Genomic DNA, 11445 nt, shown 5'->3' with positions numbered 1-11445 from the left:
GACCAGGCTCAGCCCTGCTTAGCTTCAGTGGGCAACCAGTCTTGGGCTACAGGGTGATATGGCTGCCGGCCATATCAGAGCAAAAACCAAGCCCTGAGGTAAAAAGAACTACCTGTAGAGCTCAGAAACAGGTTTGCGTCAAGCCACACATCTGTGGAAGAGTTCAGAAAGAATTCTGCTTCATTAAACGTTCACAGAATCATGTAGCCTTCATTATCCATAATGGAAGACGTTTGGAACAACCTGGACTCTTCCTAGAGCTGGCCTCCTGGCCAAACTGAGCAACTGATGGAGAAGGGCTTTGGTTGGAGTGGTGAACAAGAACCTGATGGTCACTCTAGTTGAGCTCCATGATCATATATGCAGATGGGGAAACCTACAGAAGGACAAACATCACTGCAACACTCCACTGATCTGTGCTTCATGCTGGTGTGGCAAGACTCAATCCTCTCCTCAGTGAAGACACATGAAAACACATTTGGAATTTGCAAAAAAAGCACCTGACAACTCTGTGAATGTCCTTGAGTGGCCCAGCCAGAGCCTGGCCTGGAACCCAATCAAATATTTGTGGAGAAACCTGAAAATGTGCGTCTGCCCCCATCCAACCTGACAGAGCTTGAGAGGTGAAGAGGCGAGGAGAAGAATGACAGATAATTGCCAAATGCTGATGTGCAAAGCTTATTGCATCATACCCAAAAAGACTTGAGGCTGTAAAGGTGCTTCAGCAAAGTAATGAGTTGAATACTTATGCAATGTACTTATTTCAGTTTTTTTATTTTATAATAAATTTACAAAGTTGTGACAGTTCTGTTTTTGCTTTGTCATTATGGTGTATGGAGAGTAGATTGATGTGAGAAAAAAAAGGTATGAGAATACTTTCGCAAGGCACTATATATATGTGTGTGTGTGTGTGTGTGTGTGTGTGTGTGTGTAATATATATGTATACACACACACACACACACACACACATATAAGATAGTAAAGACGTTTATGGTAATGTAACAAGATTCCTATTTCAAATAAATCCTGACCCTTCAAACTTTATCAAAAAATCCTGAAAAAAGTAGGACATTTTTCCACAAAAATATTATGTAGTGCAACTGTTTTTAACATTGATTGTAATAAGAAATTGTTTCTTAAGTATCAAATCCGCATACTAGAATGATTTCTGAAGATCAGAGTAATGGCTGCTAAAAATTCTTTGCCATCACAGAAATAAATTACATTTTAAAATATATTAAAATAGAAAAGAGGGTTTTAATCGTAATATTGCACAATATTACTGTTTTTACTTTATTTTTGATCAAATAAATAGCCATGGTGAGCATAAGATACTTCTTTCAAATTTTTTTTCTTTAAAAATCTCAGTGATCCCAAACCTTTGAATGGTAGTGTACATTTTTGTGCTGCTGAAAGTTCGGGGTTTGTCATCACAGGAATAAATTAAATTTTAAAATGTATTAAAATTGATAAGTTATTTAAAATTTTAATGATAATTAGTTTTTTTTTTTTATTTTGTTTAGTTTTTTTTTTAATTAATCAAATAAATGCAGCCTTAGTAGGCATAAGAGACTTCCGTCAAGAACTTTTAAAAATATTACCCACCACAAACTGTTGAACAGTAGTCAGTGTCATCAGCTTTGTCCATAGAAATCAATGTATTTAAATTAGAGCGCTGTGTTCCAGCTTTTGCTCCAAAGAGTTTGATGCTTTGAGGTACATTTCTGTGAGTCATGTGAAAGGGTCTTTACGTCAATTATTTATAATGTATAATCATTTGTTTATGTCCACATAATCTCTTTCTTCCCCACTAGAATATGTTGAGGAGACAAGAGGAGATGGAGAACGGAACGGCGTGGTCAAACTCTTCCGAATCCTCTGACGATTCCTCTAGTCCTCAGCTTTCCTTGGGAATGCGCCATGCACACAAGAACTTAGTACAGCCTGAGGTACAAACTGCTCCTCCTGCCATTGAAATCTCATTTGCACCCCGCGAATCGACGACCTCTACTCCCACCCGCCTGGCCAATCAGAAAGAAGAGGATGAGGAGGAGGAAGAAGAGGAGGATCTGAAGAAACCAACAGCCACCATAACAGTCACCACCGAGGCTCCTGTGAAACAGGAAGTGCCCAATGGCCATCCCCGCTATTCTCGCTCCCTTAGCCACATCAGCGAGAACAGCGCAGATGGTGTTTTGACAGATAGACTGGGTGGGGAATCCTTGGAGGCCCATGAAGTGACTTCAGTGGTCTCTTCGGTATTTGTAAGTGACATTGCCATGGATATGCCCCTCCGAGCGGAACCGTGTTTTGTAGTACCAGACACTCAGGAGACCTGCCCCATTCCTGATCCCTCCACGAGTGAGCCATCCTGTCCCGCTGAGCCACTGAACTGTTCAAAAAGTAGCTCTCCTGCTTGTGACTCTGAAAAAGCTACAGAGCCCACGTCTAGGCCCACCTGTGGAGACAAAGACTCTTTCCCCAATGCTAATGCTTTGTTACAGCAGATGGACTCCGAGGATCCTAGGACTGATTCCTCTCATGAGCCACACCTCACAAAGACACAAACAGATGACCTGCTGGCAGAGAAGTCTGGTTCTTTAGTAGACACCAGACCCATGGGTGATTTGGAGGGACAATCAGCAGACAGCGGTTTGCAGGAGGCCCTTGGTGCTGTTTTGTCCTCCCTTGATGACTACAGAGGCCAGTTCCCAGAACTACAGGTCCTAGAGCAAGAGCTGAAGCTGTTGGAGGAGGCACTAACAGTGAGTGCTCAACCTTATTGTTGTGGGTTAGGGTTGGTAAAATTGCATTTTTTTTTGGTCCGGATCTGTTATTTTATTCATGAATACAAAAAAAATGCAATTCAAGCAATTTCAAAACTGTTCTTCTTTGAAGAGCATGTTTTGTATTTCTGTATTAAAAATGTTTTTCAAATGTCAGGGTGATAAAATGTCCTGGAAGAAAAACCTTCTGAAATTCTTGAAAAGAAAACTGTATTAAATAGTTGGGCATAGTCATTTATTATTACTACTTAAAAAGATGTTCTTACCAAAACTACTCAATATTTGAAACTGCTACTTAATATTTGAAAGAAAAAATTGTCTACCAAGTCATGTGGTGACACCGTCATGCGATGCAACCAACATACAGAAAAAACATCCTCAAAAAATAATTTAAAACATATTAGAAATAATTAGAAATATATATTATAAATATGTATTTATGTAAGAAATTTTGGTGACGTGTTTCTAAAATAATTAAATTATTATCCTTAAAGAATTTTTCAGAGGTGTGAATCATAAATCATAAGTCTTAATTTTGAAAAAGTTATCCTGATGTGTAGACTCAAGATGTATTTAAGTTGTGTGGAAAATGTTATTACTTTTTACACCACATGACATTTTTATGATTTAAATTTGACCCATTTGTTGTGTCAGTATATGCACCATTACTTTCAAATTAAGTTAGATATCTAGATCACCATCTTTGATCAACATTTCAAAACTTTTATGAGTTGGAGAAGGTCAAAGAGGTTGAAAGTGAAGAAAATGCAGCATTAAACTCTCTCCTTTCCAGCATGCAGTTGAGGGTTCACAGATTTAGGGTGTAACACTTCCTGGCTGCCTTAGATTCTCGATGTTTTGGTCGCAGAAGCCTTTGGTTATTGCTCGAATCCAAGCCCCACGATAACCATCAAAGTCTCAGATCCGGGTTTGGGTCCAGAAACTTTGGTCTTCATCAGTGGGACAATAGAGTTAATCAAAGACATGACCTTTGCTTTCACTATTAACCGCTTCATCTTGTGTCTACAGAGAGGTTTTCCCGGCACAACTTAGCTTAGTCATAGAATAAACACAATGTGTCTTTTCCAGAATTGGATTTATTAATGTTCCAGGTTATATAATTTAATTGTCTACTGACAGTGTCTGTGTCATGTTGTGGATTAACAGATATAATTGTTCCTCTATTTGTAAAAACAAACACTGCTTTTGCAGTATTGCATTTTCCTTAGAAGTGTTTTGTTTAATGTATTCACGAGAGTTTAATATCAGAAATGTGCATATTTGATGAAAGATTAGACTTAACTTGCCCAGACAAGGTTAGTTAACTATTCTGTCACAAAAGCCTCATGTTTACAATCTTTTGACTACTTCTGTGCATTTTGACACATATTCTGAGGTGAAGTCTTGCCCCAATATACACTGGAAATGCTTTACTGTAAATGTGATTTTTGCTTGTTTTTACAAGTCAAAAATGTTTTATGAGGTAATTGACATTATCTTGTAAACAACTAATACTTGAACATTAACTTTAAGCCTTAAATTCTGGGGTTTCTTTTAGCTAATAGTTTAAATGTAATTTGTAATAACTTTTTGATACATTATATACTTTAAAATCAAGAGTTTTTCATTTGTAATTTTGCAAATGTGTGCATCTGCAGGTACGGAGTCGTAGTCGCTCATCCAGTGTCAGTTTGACGGTTGAGACGGCTCTAGGGAGCTTTGACTTCCTTAATACATCAGACCCGGAGGAAGAGGAGGAGGATGGCGAGAGGCAGAGCGTGACAGACAGGTCAGAACTCGAGAAATGTTTCATCTTTCTGCTGTCAAATGATATTTTATAGCACAAAAAGAAATTAAGGTTGCTTCATCAAAATGCATTGCTTCTATAATGTTATGTTACACTACTGCCACCTAGTGACTTGAAGGAGAACCGTTAGTTTGAGTGACTGATTTCACAACTTTATCTATTCAATCCCAGCTCTACTTTTTTTCTGAATATATTGTGTTGTCATTTTCTGGCTTGTGTTTGTTCTCATGTGTGTTGTGATGGATACAGCGCAGAGGAGCGGCCAGCGGCTGTGGAAAGCGCAGGAGAGGATGAGGGCTGTGAAGCCCGATGTTGGGATACTCCCTCCGGTCCTTTTAGCACAGGCTGCCCGACTCTAGATCACACCCTGCTGGTTCATCTGAAGAACTGCAGCTCACAGCTGCTGGTCAGTTACTGTACTCTTATAGTACTAGATATGGACATTAAGTCCCATATACAGGGGGAACAACTTGAAATACTGAGAATGTGTGCAGAATTCAGTTCATTTTTCTATGGCATTGAATATACGTGTAAATACATAATCCCCCAGTTTCACACACAAGATTTAAGGCTAGTCCCAGACTAAAATGCATGTTTGAACTCTCAGCTGAAAATATCTTGCTCTGACATATCTTAAAATATGTCAGTGCCATTGTTCTGTCTCAAGATGCACACCTGTAACGTTTTCTTGCAAGGCATTTTTATGAAAGCTTAAATATCTTAATTTAACTAAGGCCTAGTCTTGGCTGCCCCATCTGTGATACCAGGCCTATAACTAACAAGTTTTAAGCAAAAAAAAAATGTTAAAACTTGACGTGATCTTGAATAAATAAAAAAAATGATGTCTAAAATTATAAGGTATGTCCAAAAAAGTATAATTGTCTAAAAGTTAAACTTGAGTGTTTATAAATATATATCTATATGTGTTTAATTAGGATTAATTAATATATGTTGAATTAGAAAATGGTTATTTTAAATTGTAACAAATTGTTTTTGCTGTATTTTTGATCAAATTAATGCAGCCTTGGTGAGCATAAACTTTTCGTACTTTCATACTATAACTTTTTTTTTTTTTTTTACATCGTGGACAGTTTTATTATTGTTTTAAGCATAAATATGTATGTATATATTTTACGTTGGTACTGTTTTTCAAATGGAGATCACAAACAGGATACAGACTATTTTCCTTCCAGAGTGTTCATTTTTAATGGCAAGAAAACAGAATTCTGTTATTTTTTTCTGTTGCCTTCAACATAAGTGTAAATACATTTCAACCAACAGAAGTCTGAGCATCTGTATTCATACTCTGTGTTTTGTTTTTATGAACAGAGGTTAGGCACATTTGGGCCTCTGCGCTGTGGGGAGATGTATGCTCTGGACCGACTTCTCAGGGAGGCCAGAGTCCTCGAGCTCATACGATGGGTTGTGAAGGACTCGAGGGGCGAAGTCATCCAACCAGAGGAAGGTGAGTCTCAAACTGTTATAATGCTTTAGTTTTGTTGACTTTGCATCAGTCTCTGTGGTGTTTTAGTTGTATCTTACCTGTGCACTCATTTCTTTGCAAATGCTCATCTTTGCAAATGCAATGTTTTTAATGCACCACAGGCCTTACATTCTACAACAGAATGTTACTTCATAGATTTTTTCCTCACAACCTTCTCTATTTCCCACATTCTCTTTGCATGTCGGAGCAGTTGTTCCTCAGTTAGATCAGTGCCAAGGGGCTGTGTTGCTGTGGAGGCAGTGCACGGATGGCTGCAGTGTCTACAGCACCTCCACAGAGGCCTTCTTACAGGCACTCAGCAACACTTACGCCAGCAGACTCCCTGAGAGAGGAGCCGGATTCACAGACACAGGTATGTGTGTGTGTTGTGTATTAATGCATGAACAAGCACTGTAAATGAGTTATTGGGAGATGGGTTTCTAAATTGAAATTGCTGTACAATCCTTTAATCAACATAAATTACAACCTTAACTTCCTGTATTTCATCTCCGGGAAGGATTTAATATCCCGCTAATCATTGTTTCTGATGACACCGGGTGTAATTAAAAGTGTGTACATTTCAGTAGACTAAATCAAATTTTCTTTGACTCTCTGTAATTAAAAGTGTGTACATTTCAATAGACTAAATCAAATTTTCTTTGACTCTCTGTGACACTGAACTTGTGTGTGTGTGTCTGTGTGTGTGCGTGAATGACTTGGACACACACATTCCTGAGCTGGCTGAAGAAGGTATGTTTGAGTGTCATAAAAAGGGCTGTTCACATGGACAGCAGTTTGCAGTGACAAACAGATTGGAAGTTGTGCGTCCACTTCATAACATCATATTTTTGTCTTGTTTTCCAATAAAGGACTAATTAAATTGATCAAAAAGTGATAGTAAATAGATGCCATTTTTAACTTTCTATATATCAAAGAATCCTGGAATAATAATAAGACAAAATGTTTCTTGTGCACCAAAACAGCATGTTAGAATGAATTCTGAAAGATCATGTGATCATGGCTGCTGTAGATATATTAAAATGGAAAACAATTATTTTAATTTGTAATAATATTCTGCAGTATTATTGTTTTAACTGTATTTTAGAACAAATAAATGCATCCTCGGTGAGCAGAAGAGACTTATTTTAAAAATACAAAAAAATCTTACCAACCCGAAATTTTTAAGCAGTAGATTTATTTATTTTTAGCCCATAGAGAGTTTTATTATTGCCGTAAGCATAAATCTAAATATATACTTTTAAGTGGATCCTTACAACAATAAAACACTGATTATCAAACGCATTCTTGCCACCGGTGTTCATTTTTAGTGGCCAGAAAATGTTTAGTGTTTTGTTTTCAAAATAGTGTGACATCTTATTTTTTTACCTGCATTATATCCCATGTATTCATGATCGTATTTTAAGAACGAGTTCAGTAGCAAAAATAGCTACTTTGACCAACAATGCAGCCACCTCCTGTGCTAAAATTGCTTTCATTGTAACAAGATTTGAGTTTGATGCTTGATGCTTGACAGAGAATACCATCCGAAATGTGATTTGAATGCAAAATCCAGTTTACATTGAAAGTTTTCCACGTCTTTAGAAATTGAGAACTCGCACTGAAAATGAACAATGTCTGGCCGTTGCAGATTGTTTTAAGTTTGAATGCCCCCTAAGTGTTAATGGACTATACTCGTCTATCCTCAAACATTCATTAGCAAGAGTGATTGTGTTACAAATCTTTAGAATCAAGCCCTCCCGTCCCAAACGCCCCAATTCCACTTCTCAGTCGTTGTGGTTTCTTGGTGCATCTTTCCATTCCTCCCCCACCTAATGTTCTCTCAGCAGTGTATCAGTTTCATCCATGTCTCTCTTTCGTTCTCCTTCTCCTGCAGTGTGGCTAGTTCAGTGCCTGCATTCTGGAGATCAGGATGTTGTGGTAAAATCTTTGAAGAAGCCTCCAGAGTGCAGTCTGAAGAGGGAGGGCTTGCATGCAGTCAGTCTGCTGCTGAGGGATCCGAGGGGGAAAGTGTGCAGTGCAGCCAGCTCCCTGCTGCGGAGTCTAGCTGACCAAACCCGTCACAGGGAGAGGGTGAGATATGTGCAAACTCTACAAACTCCTGTTTGTACTCTTGGAGGTGACAGTTTCAGCAGATTTGCTGCATATAATAGTAAAGTATAGACACCAATATAGGCAAAATACTTTTCTACAACAGTAACAACTTTAAGTATGAGATCACATGGTGTTTAAGATCATGAGAAACATTAGACATCTGTAAAATGTGTCCAGCGTTTTTCACTTTAAATGCTTAAACAGTTTAAATTTTCCATATTTTGACCTGTCATCTAATGCTAAGGTTATTTTTTTATTAATTTTCCTTACTTGAAATAAAATAAACATTAACTTAAATAAAATAAAATATAAAAAAACGTTTATTTTTAGTTAAATTTGAAGTACTAAATAACTACAACAAAATAACATTTAAATAAACAAAAGCACTAGACATATTTAAAATAAAAATGAATACGATTATTATTACAAAATACACAAAAAAAATTACTAAAACTTTACAATTAAAATAAAAACAGATCAAATAAAAATAATGCTAAATATTAACAAGAACTATAATAGTATATCAATAAAACTAAAATAACACTAACACTTAAAGTCAATCTTTAAAAATAATAAACTAATAATTTCTCGTTTTTAGTTTTACATTTTATTTGGAATGTATTTAGGCAAAATAGTATAGAATTTTAATACTGACTATTTATCTGTTATCTGCCATCAGCCATAACATGAAAATGATTTTGACCTGGACAGGTTTTTCTTTTTCTTGAAAATACTACGTAATGTTATCGCATTGGACTAAATATGACTAATTTTGCTCACACAGGATATAACAACTTCCCCCTCAAAAATGATAATTGATCGTTTTTACCTTTTCCCATCTTTTTACACTTGTCAAAAAATGACCTGCCTACAAAAAATTGCTTATAAATATCTTATGTGGAATTATTACAAAAAATTGGATTCATATTCAATAATGCTTTTTTCACTCAAAAACTGAGGTGCATCAGCTGTGTTCAATAAGTTCCAAAACGAAATACAAAACATGTGCTAATTAGAGATGTACAAGCAATTATTCAAAGGCCGGTTATTTTTCACAGAAAACACCAAATTAGGTAAAGGAATTATTATGCACATCGCAAGGGTTAAAGGGATAGTTCACCCAAAAATGAAAATTTGATGTTTATCTGATGGTCCATTTGAGAGATAGGTGGCGGTAATGCACTTATAAGTCTGCGATCCGCCATAAAGCAAGAAGAAGAAGAAGAAGACGCCTCACGCACCTGCTGTTGAGAACGCGCTCAGGAGGACGCGCCGCCGCTCAGGACAGTTCGAACAGTTCGCACATTGCATGAATCAGAGGTAAAAAACTATATAAATACTGTTCAGTTTCTTGCACAGACCGATCGTTTTGTGTCTTTACACATCAATGTATCGTCACGAGCCGCAGGGTTTAATTTGGTTTTGTTTGTGTATGGTTTTTTTTTACTCTCAAAGCCGTGATTCCCATTCACCTCCATTATACGACTGACAGACTGCAACGGTTTGTGTTAAAAATCTTTGTTTCTGTTCTACTGAAGAAACAAAGTCACCTACATCTTGGATGCCCTGGGGGTAAGCAGATAAACATCAAATTTTCATTTTTGGGTGAACTATCCCTTTAATATTGGCGCATCCCTAATCGTGACTATTAAGTGCAAAGTGAAGTTGTAATGCTTTGTTATTCAGAAAGGATTTTGATTTGATCCACTCAGTGTCTCTCATTACTGTTCTGTCTCAGGCGCTGGTGAGCTGTCTAGAGTTGCTGGAGGATGAAAGTGTTGAGACGCGGGTGTGTGGATGTAAAGCACTCGCATGTCTGAAGGTCAGTTCATGCATGTATAAACATCTCTCCGCAATAACCCAGCACCACTCAATCAACATTTATTTTTTCCCACACTGTGTATATATATATATATACACGTATATATGCTTGCATAACATCAAGAGCCTGGTGGTTAGATGTGCTCTAGTAATCTGAGTGGGAATCAGATTGTATGCAGCATCACACCTCAGTGTTGGTGGAGGATTGTAAGTAAAGTGCCCTGATGTCTGTGTTTGTGCATCACAGGCCAAAGAGAGCATCGAGCAGCTGGTGTATCTGTGCCGGACAGATAAGGAGGATGTGAGGGATGCTGCCAAACAAGCTCTGCTTGTGCTAGGTAAGCAGTGGACTAAACAACAGGAAATGGACCCATGAAGGAAAGATCGGTAATGAAAGTGAAAGAATGGATCTGCTGCAAATTAGAGCTGCACGATTAATCGTTAAAAGATCGCAATCTCGATTCAGACAACCACACGATCTCATTTCTAAATGACAGCGATTCTCCCGTGTCTATTAAACCTTTGACAAAGTCTTACCGGATCATTCAAATCTGTGTTCGCACTGCCGCTGACACACAGAGAGCAGTTACCATGTTTGGTTAAGAAACAGCTTCACAAACAGTCTTTTCAACTACACAGTATTATTTCTGTCGTACAGTCATTCATATTATCACAGAAATACTGGGATGAAAGTTTATAATTCAGATATAAACAATGATGTCTATGGTAGCGACCAAAATAGAGCAAATCCGCGTTTGAAAGTAACTGCCACATAACATTTGTGTCGATTGCATTGTTTCGCCACTAGGTGGCGAAAAGTGACTTAAAAAATATATAATTGAATGAATCATTTATTCAAGAGAATCGTTCAAAAACGCTGATTCATCCAGTAGGTTTATGAGTGAGTCGTTGAATCATTGATTCAAACAACTTTTTCATAATTTTAATATTAAATTGATGTATTAAATATATTATATTTTAAATACATATACACTACCAGTCAAAAGTTTTTGAACCATAATATTTTTAATGTTTTTTTTTTAAGAAGTCTCTTCTGCTCACCAAGCCTGCATTTATTTGATCCAAAGTACAGCAAAAACAGTAAAATTTTGAAATATTTTTACTATTTAAAATAACTTTCTATTTGAATATATTTTAAAATGTAATTTATTCCTGTGATTTCAAAGCACCATTTATCTGAAATAGAAATCTTTTGTAACATTATAAATGTCTTTATCATCACTTTTGATAAATTTAAAGGATCTTTTCTTATCCTTGCTAAATAAAAGTATTAATTTATATAATCTATAATATAATATATAATCCCCCCCCAAAAAATACTGACTCCAAGCTTTTTGAAAAGTTCGTTTATTTCAGTAATTCAACTCAAATTGTGAAACTCGTGTATTAAATAAATTCAATGCACACAGACTGA

General features: G+C 36.7%; 1 protein-coding gene across 1 annotated transcript in view; it reads left to right on the top strand.

Moving 5' to 3' along the window:
- Positions 1 to 11445, top strand: part of ripor1 (RHO family interacting cell polarization regulator 1) — a 42098-nt gene that overhangs the window by 26837 nt on the left and 3816 nt on the right. The window contains exons 14-22 of the mRNA XM_016494631.1: positions 1816 to 2766; positions 4446 to 4576; positions 4844 to 5000; positions 5924 to 6059; positions 6289 to 6450; positions 6786 to 6827; positions 7972 to 8168; positions 9928 to 10011; positions 10258 to 10348. Of these exons, the coding sequence (XP_016350117.1) occupies positions 1816 to 2766; positions 4446 to 4576; positions 4844 to 5000; positions 5924 to 6059; positions 6289 to 6450; positions 6786 to 6827; positions 7972 to 8168; positions 9928 to 10011; positions 10258 to 10348 (1951 nt within the window). The remainder of the gene's footprint in view (positions 1 to 1815; positions 2767 to 4445; positions 4577 to 4843; positions 5001 to 5923; positions 6060 to 6288; positions 6451 to 6785; positions 6828 to 7971; positions 8169 to 9927; positions 10012 to 10257; positions 10349 to 11445) is intronic.

This window comes from Sinocyclocheilus anshuiensis, unplaced genomic scaffold (genome assembly GCF_001515605.1).
Source record: "Sinocyclocheilus anshuiensis isolate Anshui unplaced genomic scaffold, SAMN03320099.WGS_v1.1 scaffold286, whole genome shotgun sequence".
NCBI classification, from domain to species: Eukaryota; Metazoa; Chordata; class Actinopteri; order Cypriniformes; family Cyprinidae; genus Sinocyclocheilus; species Sinocyclocheilus anshuiensis.
The sequence above is the reverse complement of the archived record's forward strand: the minus strand, read 5'-3'. Positions and strand labels throughout refer to the sequence as shown.